The sequence below is a fragment of the Triturus cristatus genome, chromosome 4_2, assembly GCF_964204655.1.
Source record: "Triturus cristatus chromosome 4_2, aTriCri1.1, whole genome shotgun sequence".
Lineage (NCBI taxonomy): Eukaryota > Metazoa > Chordata > Amphibia > Caudata > Salamandridae > Triturus > Triturus cristatus.
The window spans coordinates 635,074,375-635,101,160 of NC_140586.1; the positions used below are offsets into that span (position 1 = coordinate 635,074,375).

At 45.4% G+C, this 26,786-nt stretch overlaps 1 protein-coding gene across 2 annotated transcripts in view; it reads left to right on the forward strand.

Annotated features, from left to right (window-relative positions):
- The window catches only part of LOC146834780 (SERPINE1 mRNA-binding protein 1-like), a 99,054-nt gene that overhangs the window by 13,279 nt on the left and 58,989 nt on the right, over positions 1–26,786 (forward strand). The window contains exons 2-5 of one of the 2 annotated variants that reach the window (XM_085602318.1): positions 1,145–1,331; positions 15,194–15,337; positions 15,426–15,512; positions 21,601–21,675. In XM_085602318.1, the coding sequence (XP_085458444.1) occupies positions 1,145–1,331; positions 15,194–15,337; positions 15,426–15,512; positions 21,601–21,675 (493 nt within the window). The remainder of the gene's footprint in view (positions 1–1,144; positions 1,332–15,193; positions 15,338–15,425; positions 15,513–21,600; positions 21,676–26,786) is intronic. The other variant, XM_085602319.1, reaches the window with a different exon arrangement.

A 26,786-nucleotide genomic window follows, 5' to 3' on the forward strand; every position in this document is an offset into this window, starting at 1 on the left:
AATCCCCATAGACAGCCTGGCCCCCAAGATGGGCACCCATGAAGTCTTCCATGATCAACAGCAAACGCCATGGTCTTGCGATAATTCAAAAACTCATCTTGGTGCAATTGCACATTTACAGTGCTAAGAGCTTGTGCACATACAAGGACGTAATGAGAACAGTTCTTTTCTTTTTTTTTTTTTTTTTTTTTCTTTTTTTAGGTTTGGGATTAGCAAAGACCTTTTTTGATTTTAATAAAATTCTACATATATTTGCTTATAAAGAGGCTTTCAGCCAGTCCTTTTTGGTCTGTTCCTGTCATTAAGTTTTATACCATCCACTACAGCATTTATCAATGGATCGGCCCCCTTAGCTCACTAGCTAACTTCACTGTGTATGATGGCATCCTGCTTCTTTTTTACCAACAGCACCTCCACAGAAAGTAGTTCCCTTCACTACTTTGACAAAATATGCTTTTGTCAGGCCCAAAATATTTTTTTGCTTTTAGCTAAAAAAAATGTTTACGTATATTGGCCAGGATTCAGTAGCTTTTCAAATATAACGTTTTACAAAAACTCGGGCTTGTTTTGAGATGGTGAAAACCGTGTATAATAGCATTCCTTGGGCATTAAAAAAAATATTGATTTGAAGCAGTTGTTGCACACAATAGGTATTAAGTATTTTAGTGAAAGCTATTTTATGTATAAAGAATACAGACCCTTTTCGTGGCAAGAGAATAACTAAACAAAGAGGAAATGAGCTGGAAAACCTCTCTTGACGTGCCTGTTGACGAGGCTGGAATGTGAAGCTCTTTGTGCACATTATACTAGTACTTCAGTTCGTATGCCTGGCAAATCTGTTCCATTCCCAATGCCTTCAAAGCTTTTTTTCAACACATATGGCTGTAAAACATCCAGTGCTGAGCTAAGTATTTTAATGTATGAATAAGATGAAGCCAATACCCTGTATCACTTTGTGATGAAGCCCATGAGAGATCTCTGCCAGTGTTCAAAGACTTCATTTGTAGAAGAGAACTGTTGCTGTTACCTTCCTGTTGGTTGGCTGGTATGGAACTAAATCTACAATGGGTGGCTGGCTCGTGCTAGTGGGTAACCTGCTTTTGTTTTGAAATGGCACACCATGCTAATACAGATTGTCTTTTAGGAATTCGAAGGGTAGGAAGGAGGCCCGATCAACAACTTCCACCACCACAACCGCAACAGCAGCAGCTTTCTCCTCAAGGTGAAGGCAAGCCCATTGACAGGAGACCAGACAGACGACCACCTCGTGAGCGTCGGTTTGATAAACCAATTGAAGAGAAGACTGAAGGGGGAGAATTTTCTATAGATAAGTAAGACTTGTTGGTGTGATTTATTTTTTTTAATTGGGGGAATAAGTAGCACATTTAAATCATATGTATCTTGTATATTCTGCATGTTAACTGAATAGTCAAATAGCTTGAAAGACCATTCTTTTGAGTGGGAATGCAGACAAATAATTTCATTGCCCCATTCTGTTTCCACTTATCATGCTCTAATTAGAAGGTGATGTTTCAGGAAGCAGTATTCAATGTTAATGTTGCAATTTCAACATGTCAAATTGAGTGGTGTATATGAGAGTATGTGTTATACTACTGATGAGTTTCAAGTAATATATTGTGGTCTTAGTGTTCCGGATGTATGATCCGAGAGGCAAGGCTTTAGATTATAGAACAGGTCTCCTGCATTAGATTGTTCCACTATACACTGTTCACCTTTCTGAACTTATGCTTAAGTAGATTCAAAGATTCTGATTTATCCACAAGGTTCTGAACCTTTTTAGTAACCGTTTCAACAAAAAAGCCTAGCTCTGCCGGAAGGTACAACTGAAATGTCACCCAACCACAAGAAAGGTGCCTATCTGCCACTTTGCTAGACTACTAGGAGAAATGTTACTTAAAGCGAATTGTAGTTCTGGGTACTTTCATTATAGTCTGCACTTCTGATGGGGAGTCAGCTTTCTGGCCCTCTTTTGTGACCATCCATCTAGTTCGTGTGACTAGATCTTTGCTGATCTTGTGTATGCGTGTTCTATTAAAGTCCTTTGTTATTTTGGGGCACAGTTGGCAAATCCTACAAGATGGTCGTTCCTTTGCAGGCTAGGTCTTTGATCGTGGATGTGACCTGCTGCCAATGTTTGTTTTAGGGCAGCCAACCATAAGTTTCAGGGAAACTAGTTTTCCTTTCCCCAATAAATAGTATTTCATGGTCTGCACAGAATTGTAAATACTCTGCGGTTCACGTGTTCTCTGCATACCGGGCACTGTTGGCTGTTATAGACTGGCAATAATCCACAAGTGCTCTTGACTGGTTCTGAAAAAGTTAATCGCATAGATGGAAAGCCTGCTAATACAAAGACAAAAGGCACATATCTAGATAGCAGCTACTTCCCTTATTTCTTTCTGAAGCTCTCATGGTGTGTGGGGGGGGGGGGGGGGGGGGTCTCTTCTAGTTTGCCTGTGGATCATCCTGATTTTTAAGCAAGCGTTTTGCCTTCCCAGGGTAAGGGGGGGGGGTCATCTTTAATGTAGTTTGTGGTTTGGTTACATGTTGGATAATGAACAAAGCAAAATTGGGTAGTAATATTTTTTTAAAACCATAAATATATCCATTGATCCTTTGTGAAATGGTTTATGCTTTGTAGGCAGTTCCCTTACTTTATGACTGACATACCACTGTTTATAATGGCAGTGATTTTTCCTTTGCAATAGGAGCACATCCACAAACTAGTACACCACTTGACCCCATCATCTAATAACAGATAGTTAAGCCACAGGTTTAGTTCACAGTGATGAATTAAATGAACAAAGTTTTACCAAGACTCTTCTTACTGCAGAATGTTAGTTGGCCGAAGCATTTTACCTGTTGTATTCTTCATTTGTATTTGCATAATGTCAAAATTTCCTGAATGCTAATGGTACCAGAGTTCACTTTTGTAGCGTTTGCCTTCACCGGGGTAAATGACATTTGTCAGATTGCATTCCTCTCCCTGACGATAGCGATATTCTGTGCCAGACTTCAAATGTAGCTGCTCTTGAAAATTTCACGAGTTCTGAATTGACACTACATGTTACACTGTACTCTTGGATCTGAAATGGAGTTTCCTAATATTTGAGGATTGGTATCTTGCACTTTTAATTCCTTTGTCTCTGGTAGTAGATGAGTGGAAACCGGTTGACCTGAATAAGCAAGGAACCTGTCTCCTAAGGCGATGGCCTGATAATGGACTGGAAAAGGTGTTTTATACACCTTTCCTCCAAATACGATCCCAAGAATTTTTCAGGAGATCCGATAATGCATCTAGTTCTGGCTTATCCTTATAGCTCCAACTTTGGTTATTATACCTGTTCCAGCTGGGTCACAGGGCACTCTGCTTCCCCTAGAGGAAATTCCACCTATTCATGGTCAAAGTTGGGAGAGTACCACACTTGCCTTCAGTGTCTCAGCTTGCATGACTGGTTCCAGAGGAGCTAACATGTACTCACGCCTACGCACTGTGGTTCTGGTGGCTGCTACCAGGACTTTCCGTAAAAGTGTCGGGCTGAGATTCTGTTGCTGACCAGTAGCATTTGCCAATGTATTTGCCATGTTGTACAGTTTTGTTTGAGGTTTTTTTTTGGGGTGTGGTCTTTTAATAATGCAGCATTGAGTTCTGGGTGAAAACATTTATTTCTCCGGCTTCAAGTTGACAGAACTAGAGTCCCTGCATATAAGTTTGTGTTTTTTTCTTCTTTTTTCTGGGAGACTGCTATTAAAGTATTCAGTTTTTGGTTTTGGGGTTGGAAGTGCAGTCTAGGGGTCCCTTCGTGGGTTGTTGTCAATCTCGCTGTCAGTGAGAATTGAGGACTGTTTGCACATCGGGGGGATAGTGACTACAGTCCAGCATTGTCTGAATCTGCCATTAAGACAGTTAATGGACAAAGGGGAATTGTCACATTTGCAACTTTTTTTTTTAATTGTGGATTTTCTCCAGGAGATAGACCACCCTTACAATCCCCTCATGTTGAATGCATGGCTTCCACAACGAAAAATAAATTCCTAGACAATTGTATATCATTTCTTATTTTGTGTGCCTGGTTGAAGTAACTAAGTGTAACAAAGTAATAAAAAAATTAAAAAAATGTATTCTTCAAGAGTCAATGTTCAGTGTTATGGTACACAATATAAAAAACCATTTAACATGTCAACATATTGTTTCATTATCATTTACAAAAGTGTTCAATAAAAACAATCTAAAAAGAGACCATCTCGTGGCAGAATGCTTAATCTTCGTGCTTTTCGACGTAAAGCACGCCTTCGTCAGGAAAACCCACAAATCTTTGTCCTGTGGCCAAGGGGTTACTGCGCCACTGGGTAATGTATTCCATTTAATGTTCATTTATAGCTTGGAACCTTTTCTTTTGGGTGCAAGCAGTGTGTCGTAATGGACACTTATAGGAGTCTATCGTTTCTTTGATGTTTTGGGCAGCAATCTGTAGCATGATTAAATTGTTATATTTGATTCTTCGATCTCCAAAATGAAAACTAGTATAGCGATTAACATTGATGGCGGTTTTCTAATAAAACAGGTCATCTTTCCTTTTTTGATTGTTCCAGCGATTCCCGGCAGTAAACCCGGATGCCGGTCAGACGTCGTAACGATGCCTCCAACTTATGGAAACAATTGAAAAGGAAAGAGAACCTGTTTTATTAGAAAGCCGCAAACAATGCGGATCGCTATACTTGTTTCCATTTTGGAGATCGAAGAATCAAATATCGGACTTTAATCATGCTACAGATTGCTGCCCAAAACATCTAAGAAACTATATCCGACTCCTATAAGTGTCCATCACGACACACTGCATCCAAAAGAAAAGGTTCCAAGCTATAACTGAACATTAAACTGAATACATTACCCCGTGGCACAGTAACCCCTTGGCCATAGGACATAGATTTGTGGCTTTTCCTGACTAAGGCGTGCTTTACTTCGAAACGTGTCGAAGATTAAGCATTCTGCGACGAGTCTCTTTTTAGATTGTTTTTATTGAAAACTAATTTGTAAATGATAGAACTGTATGTTGACATGTAAAATGGTGTTTATATTGTGTACCATTTCACTGAACATTGACTCTTGAATATATTTTTGTATATTTTTTTAATTACTTTGTTTTACTTAGTTACTTCAACCACACACATAAGAAATGTTCTAAATAATTATTGCCTAGGAATTTATTTTTCATTGTGTATTGCCCTGTCATTGGAATTTTATTTCCATTGTACCAGGGGGTCCTTGTTACCTACAAGAGTGCATAGCTTCCAAACAGTTGCATCCCCACCAGCAAAGACGAGAGTTAAGATACCATCTAAAAATGATTTCGGAGTCATTTTCTTTAAATAGTGAAGAACTGGCCGGAAACAGAGGCTTTTGACCAAATAGGGATTGAGTCTCATCCACTTCAAACTTCATGTTTCTAGGCCATGGTTTAACTACACTGTGGGAATAATGAGATGATTTCAAATGCTTTATGCAGGTGACAAATCATCTTAGCAGAACTCTGTTCTGGAAGGGGGGGTTGAACTATATTCTTGTCCCTACCTCCGTATTGATGACTTGTAGTTGTCCACTTCAGTGAAGCAGCTATGGATCCGAAACATATCGGTGAAGAAGTTAACTTTTTCCCGACCAGCTTAAGCATCAGTAATATGTTTGAACAATTCTCATATGGTGTGGATGACCCTCTGATCAGCCTCTAAAACTGTTTTGCCATGTTTAGAATCTGGATCTCCGCATTCTGTGCAGAAGGAAACTTCCATCATTCCATCTATTTGATGTGATTTTATTTATTGATGTAGGCCTGATAGTGTAAGAAGGTGGTTGAGCGGGTGAAGCCTCTGAGAAATAAATAAATATATACCCCTTTCCATCTTTAAATGTTTGTTTCCACTTTAAAACAGTGCTTCTATTGGGTGCACAAATGTTTGAGGGGCGGTTTTAATTGTGTAGTTAATTTTTCATATTAGATGGGTAGACCATCTTCATAAATTGTTTCGTGAGAACCTTTAAATCTGTTTTCTTTTTGAGAACATGGAGGGAAGGTTCAGAATAGGGTGTATATTTTGATGCGTTGTAATCAAATGCATTCCTCTAACCCCCCCCCCCCCCCCCCCCCCCCCCCCTGCGGAATTCAGTACTTTTAATGAATTCTGTAAGGCAGTAAAAATGTCAGTAACCGAGAAAAGGTTAATGTCTACTATTTAAATGGTATATAATGTAGGATGCTTACTAATAGAACTGATATGCATGTTAGCTGTGAGTGTTTAGATTCAAACATACCAGTGAAGTGCAGCAACCACGTATGGGTGTGACTCATTTTAACTAAATTCGGGGATATATTTTCTACTGGTAAGACACAGTACTCTTTTAGGTGACCACTATTTTAGCAGTCAATTTTCATTGTGAGATGAGTATACAAACTTCTAATGGCTGGCAGAGGGTGGGAGGGGAGGAAAGGAGAGGTGGGTGGAGGGTAACTGGTTCGGATTCATAACAGACATCGAAAAAATTCAATAAACGGAGCATTTCATGCTTGCACATAGTAATATAAACTCCTATACCAACCCCCACGATGTAAAGATTTAGGTGTCTGTCTGCGTGCCAATTTTTCCATACTGAGCAAATCCCACAGTTGGTCGATTCTGTGTGCATGTGTATAGTGTCTGTTCCTCATCTTGATAGCAAAACTTGCTTCGGTGTTAAACATTTGGTAGATGCCTGTCAGTACTTCTGACCAGTAGTGATTCAGCTTGGGGCAGTGTCACTGCAAGTGGGAAAGCACCAGAGTGATCGCAGTGACGGCAGCACTTGTCGTTGCTCCCCCCGCTGCCACTTAACTAAGCGGGCGGTGTGTAGTACCAGTAAATTTACGCTTTTGAGTTTCCCTATCCAAGGTGCCGCAAGCTGACATGCAGGATGTCAGCCCCCTTCCATGTCTCTGAATTGTAGTTCATACTTCGTCTCCTACCATGTTCTGGCTGGCGAACTCAAGTGATAAGCAGAGGTGTTAGAATAGTCGTAGATGTAAGACAGACAGCGTTCAAACTGGGTAAGTGGCCTACTTGCATGGGGCCTTATTGACGGGTGGTCACCCAATGGCGAACTTCTACATAACACCAGCACTCAGTCTGGAGCCCGGAAACCTGCTGAACCCATGGGAGGTCCAATAAGCCCTGTTCATCAAAGAGGTCTACTATGTGTTCACAATTTACTTCCAGCCACCGGGAACATGTCGTTCAATGCAGAAATGGTGGGAAGTCTGCATTTCCCATGATTGTGTCCCAGCACACAACCGTGGCCCTGACCACCGGGGAAATGCACTCTCCAATTCAATATATGTAGCCTGGCCACCGCCTGGTCTAAGAAGCACCAGTGCTTCTCCAGGAGTGGATGTTTCCATTTCACTAAAAATCGCAGTTGGGTAGCCTGGTAGTAGCTCACTTTAATGTGGTATACCCAAACCACTGAGATATGTATGCTCCCTGGCCGTTTTAGCTCGTTTGCCGCCCCAAATGAAGGATTCTATAGAGGATTGGAGCTTCATTGTGCAGGGGGAGGTTGCAGCAGCATTACCTGCATAAGAGAAGATTTTAGGCATGAGGGAGATTTTGACGGCGGCTATTTCTCCCAACCAGGAGAGGGGGCCCCCATGCCAGGACTGAAGGATCGCACCACAGCCAGCAGTGCAGAATAATTGTGATAAAAGATTTTTCAATAGTGGGAAGTAATTGGATGCCAAGTTAAGAGATTCTCTGTGTGAAGGAAGCTGGGTTTGTTTCGGGTATCACCCCTCCCTTCCCCCCCCCATTTCTTTGCCAGGCTACTGATGCACTTTGACTTGATGTACCCTGGGTCCTTGCCAATCAGGTTCCCAGGGCGTGCCGGTGTTCTTTCCTAATTGGCACTTCTGGCCACTTGTCAGCTCCTTGTAAAAGGTAACCTGGGTACTGTGGCCAGCGTAGGCCTCTAAGAGCCTTCCCTGCAGCACTCATTATGCCACTCTTGGAGGCCCTGTACATCCCCCCCCCCCCCCCCCCCTCCCCCTTACTGCAGGCTGCATGTTTTGGGGCAGAGAAGTCTACATGGCACACATCCTTTGTGCCATGTCTACAAGGCACTGCCCTGGCATAGGTCAGCCACCCCTCTAGCTGGAAGCACTGTACCAGTGGTAAGGGTACAGGTGCATGAGCCCTGTACCCCTACAGTGTCCAGACCAATTCCTAGACATTGTAAGTGCAGTAATGCCATTAACAGTATATGGTGCTGAGTTATTACGAACTCCATGTCACCATAATGGCTTTACTGAAAACTGGGAAGTTTGGTATCCAACTCCTCAGCACATTCAACCCACACTGATGCCAGTGTGGGATTTAATGAAAAATGCACTCTGTATTCTAGAGATGCCCCCTGAAAAACGACCAGCCTCTGATAGGTTCCCTGACTGGTACACACCAGCCTGCCACCACGAGACTAGTTTCTGGACCCCTGGTGTGGGAGCCTTTGCTCCCTGAGCCCAGAAATAAATCCTTTCCTGGGAGGTGGTGGTCACACCTCCCCCAGGCCAGGAAGAGCCATCTGTGGCAGGGGAGCTTCAAAGGACTGGCAGCCTTTGTAATGAGACCCCCCAGCCTTCCTGGCAGGCCCCCTTCCTGTCTTCCCTCCTTTTTGGCGGGAAATATTAGCCAGCCCAGTAAGTGTGCCCACCTCTGCCAACCCCACCCTTCAGGTGGGGAAGGTGAGGTGAAGCCCACTCTTCAGTGCCCGCCATCTTGCAGATGGCAGGCACCCCCAATCAGGTTTAGAGATTGTGTTCACTCCTCCACATGGGGCGAGCACACCCAAGGTTTAGTCACCCTAATGTCAGTAGCCCATTAGCTACTGACCTCAACCTTTAAAACGCCCCCTAAATACAGTATTTAGGGGGCAGCCCTTAACCAAGAAGTCAGACAAGTAACGACCAAGAAGAAAAGGACCGAACAGCCGTGCCGAAGCTAAGAGTACACGCCCTAACTTGGCCCCAGCCCTACCTGCCTGTCTCCAGCTCTAACCTGCTGAAGCGGAACTCAGGTGTGTCCTGCAGCCAGCAACCTCAAGAACCCAGAGGACCTGCCCTGCCGTCCAAAGAAAAGGCTTCGTCTCCCATGAACACCAAATTTGTTCACCAACAGACTCCAGCTCCGGCAAAATCCCCGAGTCTGCACCCGTGGCCTAACACCACAAGAAGGTCTCCCCAGCGATTCTGAGACCCGAGATCTGGTGATCTCTGACCTGCCTCGAATCTCCCAGGTAAGCCTGCAGCCTCTTTTTGGAGGACCCCCTGACCGCGACCAGAACTAAAGACACCCCTGCACCCGAAACCCCACAGCTTTGATGTCCCAGCACCCCAACGAACCTCTGCAACCGGTGGTCACCTCCAGATCTTCGTCACCAAGCCTGCAGTCTTTGTTGGAACAGAGTATCCCCACTGCAATCACAGGGCACCCGTTGCCAAAACAGAACCCTGCACCCAGCCGCCTCTGCGGGTGCACTTTTTTTGCTAAACTGGATCCCCCTTTGCCCTGAACCTAACGCCAGGAGCTTTGCTCCACAACCCAGTGGCCTGCTTTAAGCAGCCACCAACAGAAGGCACCCTAACCCCCATTGGATAACATTGGGCCTCAGCACTCTGCTGCTCTAGTGCCGCTGAGGGTGTAACTAGAGTGCATCTTTGAACCTTGGGGAACAATTGTTCTAACCCCAGAAGCTTACCCAAAGACCGGTTACCTGGTAACCGTTAACGTCATTTCTCTCCATAGGAACCTTTTGTCTGTTTTTCTATGACAAATGTTCTAAGTGTGGAGTTGATTTGTATGGAAACCTAAAAAAGTACAATTGTGCAAAACTGTTTTTACTTACGTTTTCTCTAGAAAATGTCCCAGTGTGAAACTTGGGCATATCACACTGAGTAGAAAAAGTAATCTAAAAGAAACTAAAGTAATCTGTACAGTAATTTCAATACCTTGACATACCTTTATTTCAAACACCTGCATTTGAACTTGCATTCACTTGTAAAAACTGCACAATACTTTGCAAAGCATTTATTTCACTTACCTGTGCCAGGCTTGGCTTCGTTCAAAAATTAAAATAAGTTAATACTATTTTGATACAAACAAAATTGGTCTGAGTTCAGTCTTTGAGTGCGTGACATTTTCTGATTGAGCGTGTACAACAAATGCTTAACACTACCATCTGATACAGCCTTACTGCTTGCCCACAATATCACAAATAGAGAGTAAGGTGCTATCTACTTTTACCTCTGCCTACCTTTGCGGTTCCACTGGATTCTGTAAACACTAACTCATTTTGGTATAGTATATACAGAGACCGCATCCTACACTATGTGGCCCATGAGAAGGGGAATTTTTTCTCTGGGTATGACTACTGGTGAGATTGTGGGCTTGAGATTTGGGGTTTACTTTAAACCCCAATGCCTTTCCAAATGATGCAAGTTCCCCCAACCGGTGTGGGGTAACGACCGGCATGGCTTGGAAATAGCTAGCAGTACGTCGTCCATGTATAACACAGACCTATGGGATTGGCCACCCATCCAGGCCCATTCAATGAGAGGTACCCCCAAATACATTTAACCAGTGGCTCCAGATATAAAGCGAACAGGAGTGGGGAAAGGGGGCGCGCCTTATTCGTTCCCCTAGATACAGGGTGGAGAGAGTGTGAGTTAACGCATATGAGCACCACCGGTTCTGCATAGCTAGCCCAAATCCATTGGCAAAAGTGGGGGCCCAGACCAACTGCCTCCAGCACCAACCGCAGGAAGGGCCGGTGCACCCGGGCGTCAACGCTTTTTCAGCGGCTATTGATAAGAACTGTGTGGGTTTCTGGGAGTGGTCAATTTGATCTATTAAGCGGAAAAAGCGCTTTGTGTTGGCCCCACAAGTACATTCAGAGATAAAGCCAGATTGGTCAGGGTCTACCAACGCTGGCAAATAGTCCCAGTCTGCTGGCGAGAATCACAGTGAATATCTTTGCATCTACATTGAGCAATGATATGGGATGGTAAGAGGTACAGTGCTTGGGATCTTTCCCCGGTTTTGGCAAGACAGATATGATAGACTTCATAGTCTGTGAGGGCACCAGAGGAACTAAGAGTTGTATAGCCGGGCCAGCACGGGAGACTACTCCTACGCAAATATTTTGTAAAAGGCAGCTATGAACCCATCCTTCCCTGGAGCTTTGGCCAATTTAAGCCTCCCTATTGCCTCAAGGACCTCTTGTGTGCCTCCAGGGGAGCTACTGTGGCCTTCAGGAATTTGGTTAGAGGGGCCTTCTCCATGTAGGTGGAGCAGTGCGTGGAAAGCAGGGGTTCCGCGCTGTTTAGTTGGACATAGAACCGTCCGAATTCCCCCATAATCTTTCTCGTGTCAAGAGTTGCTGGGCCTGATCTACCAGGGCATGGACGTGATGTGAATCAGTCTGTGCGCGTAATCTGAGTTAGGAGCCTTCTGGCTTTGTTTTCCCCCTGCATAGTATTTCCGCTTTGTGCGGAGAGGGGCATATTCTGCTGCGTCCATGTCCAGGGCTCTGAGCTGTCTTCTAGCAATGGTCAGTTGTCGTGATTGCCTCTAGCTCTGTGCGTCTAGGCCTGCGTTCCCGGTTAAGCTGTGCTGCTATGTAGGTTCCTCTCACCACTGCTTTAAGCATGTCCCATAAGGTCACTATTGATGTGTTTGGTGGTCGTTAATTTCGAGCTATTCTGCCATTACTCTCTTTAATTGCGGGGTATAATATAACAAGCTTGAGATGGAAGCATCCTCCATGTCCGCCTGTATCACTGCTGGACTCCAGGTCCTGACAGTCGAGAGCAACCCCACGTCTCCTCCCCATCGCCGGGGTCTCTTACTGTGACGACTCAATCCTTTTCTGGGGCTGTCAGACCCCTCTGTTCTCACCGCCAAAGGATGCAGGTCTCCACAGCCTGGCACAGGTGCCACCAGCCTGCCATGCTCTCCTCCACTACCATCTGATACACTTCCCCGTCTGCCGTCCGGGCCTCCCACTACGCTGGTTCAGGTTACCGGAGGGGGAGGGGGGGGGGGGGATGAGTCTTCTCCTTCTCGGGCCTGCTGCCGGCCACTCCTCGGAGTAGTCTACCGCCAGGCAGTACCACTGCTTCCAGATAGTCTTCACCGCCCTCAGTTGTGTGGTCAGCCTGCTAGCTTCTGCTGCACATTCATGCGGTTCAACGGTGTGTTGGCGTGTCGCTGAAGGGCCCAGAGTGCCTCTACTGCCGATCAGCGCATCTCCTGCACTCATGTCTACCATCTTGGCACCGGGACTCTGTTCCTGTCAGGTCGTTAGCACCTTCTGCTGTGCCTCCTCTCAGCCACAAGTGTCTGGTTGATGTTTCTCGGCTGTCACTTCACCGCGCTGGCACCCTGGAGTGGGACAGTTGATAGATAGGTGGCAGAGCTGCACAGGACTGCTCCCACACAGGCGACATCTCAGACATGCCGGGCCACTGTTTTCAGTTACAATTTCTATGCCTGTATATTAGTATGCATAAAGTGAATTAAACTAACCTCAAACACATCCGAATTCTCTCAAGATAATTGGTTATTCGTAATGTTGATTAAGATCCACTGTGCATTAATGATGGTTATAGAGGTTCACAGTGCAGGAAGGCATCGCATATGTCTTTGAACACCTGCAATTGGTAATTTATTTATAAAGGGACTTAGTGTGACCATAGTTGTCCTTCTCTAGCTAGTTCTTCATATGTGGGGTTAGTGCAGTTGCAACTTCTTGAGACCTTCGCCATTGCCTGCGCAAAGTGCATCGCCTTTTTAGTATTGGTTATTCCCATTTATATTCATGGATGTTGTGTAGGATGGCTGGTTTTCTAGGGAGTGGGCGAAGACTAGGCTGCATTTATTGTTTAAAGTTTGCTAGATCGAATCGCAACTAATGTACAAAAGGGTCTGCACCAGAGGATGCGGTTCAGGTATCCTCCTTATGCACAACGCCAGGAGTTGGGGGCTATTTTTAGGGCCAGCCAGACCGCACAAGCGGTCTGGTTACAAAGGACCTATTGTGAACTTAACAAGAATACACACAGGCTTACAGCTTGCCCATTGCTTACCATTGTTACCACTAATTTGCCTGCTTCATATTGGATTGCCTTTCATTGTCCCAGCTTGTCCATCTTTTATTATTGGCGATTGCCTCTTTGCAGTCGCTGATTGGCTGGCCTCTATCCTTCCACTGCTTACTTTTAGGGAAACTTATTTATTTTTTTGCTTAAGCCCTCCAGGCTCTTGGGCTTTTCCCTGCCTGACTCTTAGCTGTTGCTTTTTCGATTGTCCCAAGACCCCTTGTGTAGCTTTCTGTGGTGCACTGCTTTTCCTCCTCCCCAAACACTCCTGTTGCTCGAACCTATTTTTATTTTTTGGGAGCACCAGTCCTCCAATTGCTGGTGGTCACTTTGCCTAAAACACCAGCACCATTGTGGTATTTTTTTTTCCTTCGTTGCTTTTCATCTACTAAAGGATGAAGGATCAGTAAAGAAGGGAAATGGTGCCCTCGTAGCGTATTGTCGCGCCTTCTCTTTTTTTTTTTTTTTCACATTTGCCCATGCTGCACCCCTCTTGCTGATGCTATACTGCTTTATTAAAAGCCATTGGCAAAGCAAATACCTCTTTAAGGCAAGACCTAATTGCCAACGTTTTTTGGTTAGTATGATTTAGTAGCAGATCAATGCCCATCATATTGGATCTTGTAATAGCCAAATTTCGAACTGGCTTTTCACAAACCTTGGTCATGCATATTCCGAATTCCAGACCATTCGCCTATAGGGTAGGTTTTTTGTACGTTTTATCTTGCCTGCTTTTCTAGTTTTTCTCCGCTCTTTTCTGTGGGTTTGGTGTATAGATTACCAATAGTTTCGTATAACCCTTATATTTTTTGTATCCACCCCATTGCATCAGGAAATGATGCAGTGCAAATTCTGAGATGGTAAAATTCTGTTTCTCTAATTTTTGCATTCAATTAGTGCTGGAGTTGGCAGGTGCTTTCAGTACTGGCTTTGATTAATGTATCCAGAAACTTCGAGGAGCATTTTACAATCCTTGTCAAATAGTCATTATACCATTTAGTAACCCATGTAGGCCAGTCGTAGCAGATGATATAGGGGTGTCAAAAAGCCATTCTGTCCTGAGTGCGGGTGTCATATTTAAATGTATTCCCTTTAGAATTGGGTGGTTTTGGCTGTATAGGGTTTGAGGTCCCATAACATTGCTTCTATGTAGTTTTCCAGGCAAACCCAGTGTGAAGTTTCCTGGTTGAAGTGATCTGCCGATTATGAAAGCTGCTGTGCTGCATGGTAAGTTGCAATATATTGCAAATGTAGGCCCCCTGATGTCATGGTAGTGTATAGCTGAGACATACTTGGTTTTAGTGGCTTCTCGCCCTGTGTATATAGGTTCATTTGAGGCAATCAGCCGTGCATTTTGTATGGTATTTAGATCTATTGCATGCTGAAATTATAATTGACCCTTGTGGCCACTAAAGTCTTGTTTTTGTTTGGAAAAATCATGGATCTAGAAGTGGATTCAGTTTGATCTATCTATTCTATCGGGATGATTTTGCTGCACCATATGATTTATATTCCATTAGTCAGGATTACAATGTATTTCGATTTACACCCACTGAAAAGGTGTTCCCGACAGGAAGTGTATGTTTGGTCACTGGTAAGTATTTTCTTTTGCTCCATTTAACTTTCCTCCTCTATCTGTTTAATTTTTTGTAAAGCAGTATGTCTAAGTCGCAATGTAGTGGTAAGAACCCCCAGGTACATACTTTATTCTCACATTGAAGAGAAGCTGGTTTTGGAAAGTGTTATGTGAAACACCCGCAATATGTTTTTGTACTTTTTTTTTTTTTTTTTTTTTTGTTGTCCATTTTAAAGCCTGCTGCCAAGTTGAAGTTTTAAAATGTTATCAATGCTAGGACGTAACTTAACTTTTTTCTGTAACTTGTTATAAAAAGACTCATTGTGCTGCCTAAACAACCATACATATTCCATCTTAACAAATTTCTTTGTTTTGTCATTGATTTAGTGGGTTGATTGATATTGTCTTTATTTTTAAGGCCTATTCTTGACCGGCCCATTCGGGGGCGAGGTGGCCCTGGTGGCAGAGGACGTGGTAGTCGTGGGCGTGGATTGGGAAGAGGAGATGGCTTCGACTCCCGCGGTAAACGTGAATTTGACAGGCACAGTGGAAGTGACCGATCGTAAGTTTTGAAATCTATGTAGATGAATTTCCTGCAAATGTTCCCGTTTCTCTAGCCAAACACTGATTGTGTAACTCATTTTGGTTAGTTCTTCATATTTCAGTGGCCTTAAGCATGAGGACAAACGTGGTGGCAGTGGATCTCACAACTGGGGAACGGTGAAGGATGAAATCAGGTCAGAAATAACTTTTCTATGAATGCATGAAGAAATGACTTGCAATGAGGTTTCTTTTTGGGCTGATCTCTTGTTAATGCCATTATGAACATAGATGCTGCCCTTTTCAATGTTGGTGGTATTTAATTGTTGCTTTAAGAGAAACCCTAGGTAAACAAGTGGGTCATGAGACCATTACTTTTTTTTTTCATGGGATGCTCTTAGTTCCCTTATGAAGAAAATGCAATCAGTCACACATTCTGTATTGAGGATTACTATTTTTATACACTAGTATTGGCTTTGTTTTTTCTTTACTGTGCATTAAAGCTTGAGAGACCGATACTTTCCAGTGTTTCATAATGCAAAGGTGTTTGCTAATTCTGATTAAAGGCATATGCAATAAAAACATAAACCAGTATAACCACATTTATTAATCATTACTTGGCATTATAGTTGAGAGAGAAGACCCTGGCTCATTCACATAAACAGCCTTTGGCTAGGTCTAGCGACCAAACTGTCATTCTGGATGAAGCATGAACTATTCGGGCATATTTTCATGGGTAAGCACAGATTTTTTTTTTTTTTGGACCAAAGAATATTATTGAATGCATGAGGGGTTCAGATAGATCTTTGGGAATTCCCGATATTGCGGTTAGCAAAAAGCATCACAAAATTGGCCCTTTTGTGAAAATCGTGTACATTTTACAGAAGTGGCTCCAAAAAGTATACTTCAAAAAACGAGTCTGATCCTCTATCAGCTTGCACTGCTCCTGAACCATGAAAGGAGAGTGAACAGGCTTACTCGCAGCAGAGGTGTTCTTCTGTCAGTTTTCAGACTGCAAATACACAGAGATCTACTCCTATGTTAATAGGTTGCGCCCAGCTTCTTGCTTGCCTCCCTCTCTCACTCTGCTCCCTCCCTACTGCGCTTTGATTTGTGGGACCCACCACCCTCTGCTGCCTTTTGGCTCCAAACTCCCCAATCCCTCCATTGCCTCCTCTTCCGTTGCTGAGCCCTCCTTCCCCAACAGCCTTAGGACAGTCCTTGCAGCCCGCTTCTCTAACCCATCGTCTCCCACCCCAAGTCTCCTGTGTCCCGGACTCTCCATTTACCCCCACTGCTCTTTGCAGCTTCGGAATGGAAGTTGTCAGATGCAAGAGAATAGTTTTTTTAAATATACATCTGCACTTTGTGGCATCAATACACTTCTGCTCAGTCTTGGTGCTGCTAGACACACTGCCAGGTAACAGTCTGTGACATCCGTCTCCATTAATAACCGACCAAGGACTGAAAGGCATTTTTGTGACCGAATATGTTCTGCCTGATGAAGCAGTGACGCTAATTCTGTAGTTTGCGGCTGCACATTTTTGCTTTTTCTTGCCACCAATTTGGTTGGTGGGGGAGGGGAGGTGGTCTTTTAAAGCTGTTATACCTGCCAGGGAAGTAGCATGAAGAATGCTTTGTATGGCTTTGCGTAGTTGTGCCTTGTGTTAAATTACCTGTGAAAGTAAACTGTCTTGCCCAAATCCCTTGCTAAATAGCCCATTTGGTGAAAATCGGAATATGAGGAAGATTTTGTAATGGAACAAGTGTTTTTTCTTTAAATACAATTAGACCTCAGCTTGAACTGGAAATCAGTTGCCTTTCGATACTAAGGGATTAATATCTACCATTACCCCAACGATTTGCAGGATTGAAATCTGGGCAGAGCAGCACAGTTCCTCTCTGCCTAGCCTACTTTTTGGTCTTCTCTTCCACTTTCAGTAACGGGCTACTTAACATGAGTGAAGATGGTGGCGCTACCCCAGTTGTGTTATTTTGCCAACCTTCACCTGCTCATCCTTTGTTTCTTCTTCGGACACCTCAACATGTCCACTGACGCTGCCGGTAACTCTTTTCACTCTAAAACCACGTATTACAGTGGGTGGATTAGTCCATCTGGACTTGGAATGCCATTATTTAGCTTCACACCTTCAAGGGGTGTTTTTCTGGCTGCCCCCAACATAACACAGGGTTTACCCTTTAAAGACTATGGATGGCTTCCTGCACTAACCAATGCCACCAAAGGTGATTTCACCTGGCTTTCTCGTACCCTACTAGAACCCTTAAACTCACTACAACGAAGAAACTCCAACGTCTTGCAGTACCTTTGCTAGGCCTCCCGACTTGCACAGGATGGTTTTCTCAGGGCAAGTTCATCAGGGGCATGTTGAAGGCCTCTCAAAATTGGGGTATTTGATGGCGAGCTACTTTCCAAACCCTATGGCAGACCATTCTTCACCTGGGTCAATTTTTCTTACGAACACTATAAAGTCATTTAATGCTCTAGTTCATATACATCACCAAGCACTAACCTACATGAAGTGTGCCAGATGCATTACACCATAGGACTAGCGGAAACTGATAAAATGGGTATGCAGAGATTTCCTGCAACATGTGGACCACTATACGGCTTCCCTCCATGCTAACTGGGAGATTGGCATTGCCCAACCTCGGCATGATACAGACTAGGCTGAAATATTGAACATCCCCCACAGTGTCCCATGACTTCCTTTTCAAGTATATTCAATTTAATATTCTAAACTGAGCCTACCTTATACCAGCCCACTTTAACAAAATATACTCTTGAGCTATAGTTGCATTTCCTCGCTGTATGCAATTAGATGCAGAACTGTTTCATATGCTTTTGCCTCGACCCACGCTCCTTTCATACTAGCAGCAGAACTGTTTCATATGCTTTTGCCTCGACCCACGCTCCTTTCATACTAGCAGCAGAACTGTTTCATATGCTTTTGCCTCGACCCACGCTCCTTTCATACTAGCAAAGAGTTGTCAAGGTGTTGTCCATAATAGTCTGTGTACCAACATATACTCCGAAGTGGTCCTATTGGGTGTATTCTGCCGCCTTGTATGAGAGAAACTCTTCATCAGCCCCTCAAACTGGCTCCTCTAGCAAAACCCAATATTCTACTGCTCTGGAAGAATTAACTTTCTCCTGTAATTGTAAGTTCGACCAATGTCTCGTTCTCTTGGTTTCTATCTGCCAGCACCTGGTTACACGGGGATGAATGAGCAGTTCTGATAAAATATTTTATTGCGCAGGCATTAGAAATTTTGTTGGAGGGCTTTAAAGACTGCACCAAGGATGATCTCCTCGCTTAATCCAACCTCCCAACACATGCACTCTTGGATTCTATATAGCAGTTCTTGCCACATCTAGGAAACAACTCAAAGCAATGGTTTAAGGAAGCTTATCTTCGACACATTGTAATGATTTCCCCTTTGGAACACTTTCTTCTAAACACCACATGCTTCATTGCTTTGTTTCCCTACACTGATCTGTAAAGCAGCGGCAGCTGATCATGGGGTTGGAGAGGGACAGTTATTATGGGTCAGTTTGTTACTCAGAAAAACTTAAACAAATGTATGCTAACTCTTCATAAATAGCCCACCACTGTTCTTCTGTACTTGTATGATGGAATCTATTGCCACATACCTAGCTGCCTTCATACTATGGAACCACTTTTGGCATGTAACATTTTTTTTTTTTAAACGCGAGGTTGGGTTTCAGGTTAGTGCATTAGATCACAACACTGCATCAACATTTATTTGTGGTGAAAGTTTTTCTAAACATGAACTTTAAAACATTCATTAACCCTGCTTAACACCAAGTTAACAATTTGTCTGGTTTTCCTTAAATTATGTCCAATATTGTTATGGATGGTGGAACATTCCAGGCTAATAAAACATACACCTGAGTTTTTTGTACGCAGTCCATCTTAAACTGAATTACTTGAAAGTGCTCTCAAATGAAACTCAAGTAAATTGGACGCATGAAGTAACTTGATTTTACTAAGATCTCACTAATTGGCCATACAGGAAATCTGGCATTTGAACCGAGGGTTCCCAGTCGCTCCTATTGCACTTAAACCTTTGAGATTAATTAATATTTCCCTTTATGACCAAAGATATTTGTTTTTTTGTATAACTCTAAGGTGAATAGTATACTGTGTTAAATAAATACAGATCACAGGCTAATCTGACGCACTCTTTACATTTTTTTTTTTTAAAGACCCCAATGAAGGGTAGGGAACGCAAGACACCAAATGCTAATCAAGTTTTTGTTTTAGACCTGTAGCTATTGAAGAGGTGAGCGAGCCACTGAAGGTTTGAGCCTGAAGTCTGGCTCTGGCTCAGCTTGAGGTCCTGTAAGAACCTTGGTCCATAACGAGCAGAGTTTTCATGTGGCTTCTGCCTGCCTCCTTCCCTCTACCCAGGATGTAGTATTAGGGACAGGGCTGCTGTCTTTTGAACTAGGGATCCAGATTTGAGTTTCTGAATCGGCTTAAAATAATGCGATTCTGGTAAACCACTTAATCTCATCATGCCTATTACCAACTAGTGTGACCAGGGGCAGTGCAAGAGGTCATGTAAAGTGCTGCAATACCTTTGGGTCGAAATCATTCTAAATAAAAACTTCAGAAAAATGCACAAAGAAGTAAAAACAAAGCCCTTAACATAAAGATGGACAAATACCTGTTACCTGGATAATTTGTACAAAATTAAACTGGAAACCCGGGATAAATTTGCTGCTGCCCTTAAATTGTGCGATCCTGGGCAAATGTTTTACTTCACCAAAAATTTTCTTCATTAATGCGTATGAAAGCACTTTCAAATGCGAGTTCCTAATACAAGTTGTATAACAATCTGTTGTATTTGATTTAATTGACTCTAATGCATTAATGTCAATCCTTCACATGTTAAAGTACACTTCTCTTGAAATGGATCATATTTTACCCTGCAAGCATATGGCTTGGCTCATGCACAGCCTTTAAGATCTGAGCCAGACCCATGGCTCTGCACTTGTTAATTTGTCTCCCCCACCTCGAAGCTATCCAGTGCTGTGGGAGGAGTGCATTAAAGTATGGATACTGCCTTGGGGCGGAGTCAGTAGCGCGGAGGTGTGATCAGAGGCATGGCTAAAAAGAGCAAAATATTCGAACTTTTTTAATTATCGCCCACCGTCCAGTGACTACATATAAAACAACGCACCGAAAAATGTATAACCGTTAAATCAATCGGTGGGAAATGCACTATGTTATGAAACCTCTTGGTTAATGCGATCACTACAGATGTATGTGGGCACAGAGGCCCACAGAATTGAATCCTGTTTGGTGGAGCAGAGAAAAGCGACTTGTGTATTTAGTGCTAGGAAGTCCCTGAAAGCACTCCTAAACGCCTATTCTGACAAACAATATTTTGGCAGCAGTTTTGTCAGTGCTGCAAAGTCAAATAACCCCCCAATTCCCAAAAGGTGGTCTTAGAATGGCGACTTAGTTATTGGGCTCTCTCCCATTGTCAATACTGGCCAGTTCAAAGACCACAACGGGTACTGGTGAGGGTGAACATACATGCAGTGATGGAGCCATAGAGAGTATGGCACATGCATGTCCATCCAATGTGGTAGTATTTAGTTCCACAGCTTGTTGGAAGGGTTACCCATAAGTTTATGGGTGCAACCATGAATTCCGCTTTATTTTACTCCAGTTTTCGGGTCCCCCCCCCCCTCCCCCCGATTTTTACCAATCCTGCTGTATTCTCTCAAACGCAAAAAAATGTGTAATATTTACCTAGGTGCTGATCGGTCTGTGATGGGTGTTCAGTTTGTTAAATACTCACCACTTCATTGTTTTAAGTTTATTTCTTGGAAAATATCCTTGTGGTAGAACTTTGGTTACAGGCTAGACTCATTTAGTATCGTTTGGCAACACAGCTGAATGGCTACTTGGACATCAGAGCTGTAAACCACGTTACACATGTCATACACATGATGGCATCAGAGACATCTATTTCTCAGCACCTGTATGTGCATCAATTAACTTTTAAACCTGCCACAAAAATGGAAATGGAGTTCACAAAATAGAGCAAGCCAAGGTATTGTAGTGTTCTCCATTTTGTATATTGATATGGGACTCTTCATTGCAAGTGTTTGCCATTATTCATGTTGTTTTCACCTCTAACATGCACAGCCGTATTACGCAAAACAAAAACTGTTACTTATTGAGTTTGTCACTACTAATTAAGTTGAGTTATGTTTTCTGATTATAGTGAAATGGACCAATCTGCTGTGACAGAAGAAACTCCAGAGGGAGAGGAGCATCCTGTGGTTGACTCTGAGAACAAGTACGTGCTCCTCTTATCTTTAATGTTAAAGTACTTGTATGAGATGTGAAATTGTATTTTGCTCATTTTGTGATTATGGAAAAATTAAGTGTACCGGCTGGTGAAAATTTGCTGCTAGTGCAGTTACAATCAAAGATTATTAGTTCAAGATTCCTTACCGTAGAAATTAACCCCAGGCGTCTGACTGGATCTGGAAAAATTTTCTACAGCAGTACCCCTGGCGTCGGTTGACACACTTCACCGTTGGTGTCGTGATCGCTGGGATGTCATCGCGATATTAGATGCCGCCCCTGCACGCTGACGTTGGTTTCTTTTTCCACGCATGCCAACGCAGATCCGGAGAGAGCAGTACCCTTGTCACTTTTTTACTAAAGTTCTTTTTTTACTCTTTGTAAGACCTGGAATCACCAAGCCCAAAGGGGGTAACGTGACTCGAGCGGTTGGGCACCCGAAGGCTTAAGTGTAAAGTGACCATACAACACACACATCCCCTGAAGCAGGAAACGCACACAAAAATGGACGCCACACCGTAGGTTCAGTGAAAATCAAACAAGTTTTATCTAAGCAGTTATATGCAAATGCAGTTCATGAGATGGCAATGGGCATTACTTGACAACATTAACAGTAGATTCACCAGCATTTCCTTATGGTGCCCTAGGCAGTACCTGAATACATTAGTGTCAGATTCACCAGCAGTTCATTATGATGCAATATGCAGTACCTGAATACATTGGCGTCAGATTCATCAACAACTCATGATAGTTCCATTGGCGATACCTGGCGAGCCTGGGGAAACGGTGAACACCGCGGTTAACCAGTGTGCTGCGCCCCTCCCACCACTAGCGTTTCAATCTGCTGTTGGTACCTTGCGCGGTATCTAGCGATTATCAGCGCTTTGAAATGGGGCTGGAGAACGTAGTGCCACACATGGAAGACTACTAGCGCTTAAAACGCAGAACTTGAGGATCCAGCGCTACTTGTAAAAATCAACCATTAACCATCGGTGAGCAGAACTTAAGAATACAGCACCACTCGTAATAATCACACATTAAGCATTGGTGAGCAGAGCTTAGGAATACAGCGCTACTCGTAGTAACCAAACATTAAGCCTTGGTGAGCAGAGCTTAGGAATACAGTGCTACTCTTAATAACCAGGCCGTAGGCACTTGGTCCCCTTTTACGCGGCAGTCTAGCAACAAGAGGGGGCAATCCCACGGAGGGGAATCGGAGTCTCCGATGCGCAGAGGGAGTCCCGCGGAGGGGATCCCGAGTCTCAGAGTGCGGTGCCGCTCCCGCTCGACAGGGGGCGCACCGGGTCCTTCCTGAGCCTCCCGGGGAACAGGGGGGTGATTCCCAGGCCTCCGCACGGCCACACTACCTCCCAGCCCCCGGGGGTTACCTTGATCTCGGCGTCCGAGGAGTCTTCACGGCGGCAGGCATTAGTTGCTGTGTCGGACTCCGCAGTCGATCCCTCAGCGACGGGGGCCCGGTCACGGCCTCTCACACCTCTGCCAGCAGCTGCGACGGCAGCGATGTGGCCCCGGGCTTCTCCGCGGGCCTCGACGGGGTGATGGTGCAAGCTTCCGGCCTCTTGGCCGCAGCGGTGAGCGCACTCTGGTCCCTGCGTCAGGGGGGTGGGTCAAATTAAGCGGTAGCGCTCAGCTCTCAACGCGGATTGTTGCAGGGAATCTCAGGCCAGGTCAGGGAGCGCAGGGGTCACAGCGCTAATACCTGGATGATCCCCAGCAGTTCAGCATTCAATCGCCACGTGAAGTTTCAGCATTCAGTTTGGTCATGCAGTTTCAGCATTCCGTTCTTGCGGCGCAGATGTCACTGGTGCCCTTGGCGGGGTTCTGTTCCTTGGGGTTAGGGATTGAGTTGGTGACTAGTTCCTTCCTAGCCAAGCTTAGCAGATGGCCCCTGGGTTCTCCTACCGCTGGGCTGGATCAGTGGGCTGTACAGGATCCCTCACTCAAAAGGCAGTCCTGTCACTTTCAGAGGCATAAGTCCCTGGCTAGGCCCTACCGCCTACACTCCTGCGTGGATTTTCCCCAGGTCTGTTTTACTCCCACTGGCCAACTGACTAGAAAATGTTCCCTCCCTCTGTTAAGTATCCCTAGGTCAGGTGACCTCTATCCAAGGCGGCAAAAGTAAAAACCCCACCTCCCTTCTAGAAGGTTCCAGCACATTCCAGGAGCTTCCCCATTCTACCTATGGGACAAAAAAGGCGGGCTGGTGTCGCAACATTGTTGTGGGGTTCCAGCCAGCTCCTGGCAGCTAGGGTGCTACTAGTAAAGACCGCTCTGCAGTAGCAGGGGTCTGTGGCAGCCATCTTGGGAGAAGGGAGCACCTGCACCTTAACACTGTGGCAATGAAAAGGCGCCTTAAGACCTAGGTCCAACATAAAAATGAGGGTGGAAAAAATGAGGCACTTTCAAAAATAGATGGGGAGACCACCCTAAGGCTGACAGGTCCAACACTCTTGTTGACGTCTTCAAGTAGTTTAACTCCTGGTGCATGGATTGATGTCCCATCAACATACCGACTTCAAACCTTGTGACTCCTGTCACAAATTGATGTCGGTCATGGACCCACACCTAGTGTGTCTCCGGTGCCTGGAGCGCGACCATGACCCGAATTCTTGCTCAGACTTTCGGGCCATGCACCTGAAGTCTTTGCGCGAGAGGTCCTAAACTTCTCTAGGCCCGGCAGTTAGCTCTGTGTCACTCGAGGTCCTGATTGAGTGGGAGGTCACGGGACTGGTTGCGGAATTTGCATCATCCATCTTTGAAGTCTTCAGGTAGAAGGTGCACAAGAACAGTCTCTCTGCCGTCTCCCTGGCCAGCGCGGGATGCAGAAAGTCGTTGTCCTTTGGCTCCGGGGGCTGAGCCTGCTGGGACGGCTTTGAGCTTCCCTTCCCTGGAGCCGGAGCCTATGTTGCCCGGCTTCGTTCCTTTTACGAAGCCCTCCACTCCATCTGTGGACAGCCTGACTCCGCTTGCATGCCCCTGGGCCCTGCGGAGTCAGCTGTGGGCTTTAAGCCTTCGACAGTCGGCTCCGGCCCTGATGCCGCAGGGTCCCCATGGTTCCAGATCAATGCCTGTTGACCTCAGAACACCTCCCCAGGTGCCGATTCCACTGCCGACACCTCCGACGGTTGTGTCCCCAGCTGTCATCGACCCCGACCTACCCCCTTGATCTGAACACTGAGCTGGACCGGTGTCGACCGGTACTTTTGTACCACTGTTCTATCCTGGCATTCCTTTTTGCCCTGAGTGGCAGACAGAGGAGGGTGAGGAGAACTGGGAGGGGTCTGTGGACCCTCTGGCAGACCAGCCGGACTGGAGAGAGGAATTGAGTGATGCTAGTGGTCTGGATACCTCCCTAGACTTTGGTATGGCTTCTTCCCCTACCGTGGCTACGGAAGATGGAGCCTCCTGTGCTGTGGTGTTGCGTAGCACGGGTGAGGCCCTGGGCCTGGATCTTCCTACGGTGGCAGCCAGGAATAACCACTGACTGAGCCGGCAGTGGCCTCCTCGGAGCCCCTGCTGCTGTTCAGTGAGGCCCTCACTGATCTCCTTCTAGGCACTTGGTCCAAGGCCAACATGGGATCCTGTGAATAGGATGATTACCTAAATCCACAGCCTGGCCCCGGGCGACCCAATTTTACTGTCCCAACACCCTACCCCTGAGAGCTTGGTGGTCCAAGCCTCAACTTCCAAAGGCACATTCCCTACTGGCCCCCAGATAGGGAATCCAAGAAGCTGGATCATCTTGGGAAGATGTTTTCTTCGACCAGCTTAGGACTGCGGTCTGTGAACACTCTGCATGGGACACGGTTGCGCAAGTGCTGACAGAGTCCCTGTAGAAGGCCCGGACTGTACTAACCTGTGCAGTTGCAGAGGGTAGAGATGAAGCAAAGTTCGCCATTCGTTGTGGGCTGGATACTGCCGACTCGCTAGGTAGAACAATTTCTACGTCAGCCTTAAAACACTACGCCTAGCTGAGGTCCACTGGATTTTCCGGGGATGTCCAATCAACCCTTTTGGACATGCCTTTTGATGACCGTCTCTGGTTTCGTGACAAGGCGGACAATGCGCTTAAAGGAGACTTGGGCCTCGCTGTCACCTCTCGCCCCGTTCAGTCCCCCTTTCGCAACTATGGAAGGGGTGCCCCACCACGTTCCACCCAGGGCCACAGGCTGTAGCAAGCTACTCAACGTATGTGCGGCTGGTGACCAGTGGGCAGGGCTGGCCAGTCCACCAGTGCCCCTTCTCCAGCTGCCTCCAAGCCTTCCTAGTCAGACCTTTCAGGGCCACCAGTTGCCAGTGGATGGCAGGATTCACCATCACCCCCTCCCCCCATCCCCTCACTGGCACAACATCATGTTAGACTTTGGGTTTTGCAGATAGTCCGACGGGGCTACTCCCTCCTCTTCGAGACTAAGCCTCCCTCCATGCCACCAACATTCCATCGCATGTCCGAGGATCTCTTGGCCAAGAGAGCCATCGAGCGTGTTCCTGTGCCAGAAGTCGGTTGTGGTTGTTCCCACTACTTCCTGGTGCCCAAGAAGGACAGAGGCCTACGTCCTATCTTGATATCAAAGACTTCAACTGCTTCCTCTGAGAGAAGTTCAAAATGTTGACATTGCCTCAGGTCTCGTCTGCCCTCGACCCTGGAGACTGGATGGTAGCGTTGGACTTGCAGAATGCTTGTTTTCACATCTCCGTCTTTCCGGCCCACAGGCGTTACCTAGGGTTCACGGCAGGCCACAAGCATTTTCAGTTTACCGTGCTCTCCTTTGGCCTTAGCAGTGCCCCTCTGATCACGAAAGTGATGGCGGTGGTCGCAGTTTATCTGCGTAGACCAGGCGGTTCCAGTCCTCCCCTATCTCGACTGGCTGAAGGAGAGTTTGCCCCAGGTTGTCGTTTCCCACCTCGAATACGGCAGACCACCTGCACTCGCTGGGATTCACTATCAACGTGCTGAAGTCACACCTGATTCCCTCTCAGAAGCTCCTTTTCATCGGAGCAGTTCTGGATACAGTGCAGTTTCGGGCCTATCCTCCTGACCCAGCGAGTCTGGGATATTCTGGATATGACACATGTTTC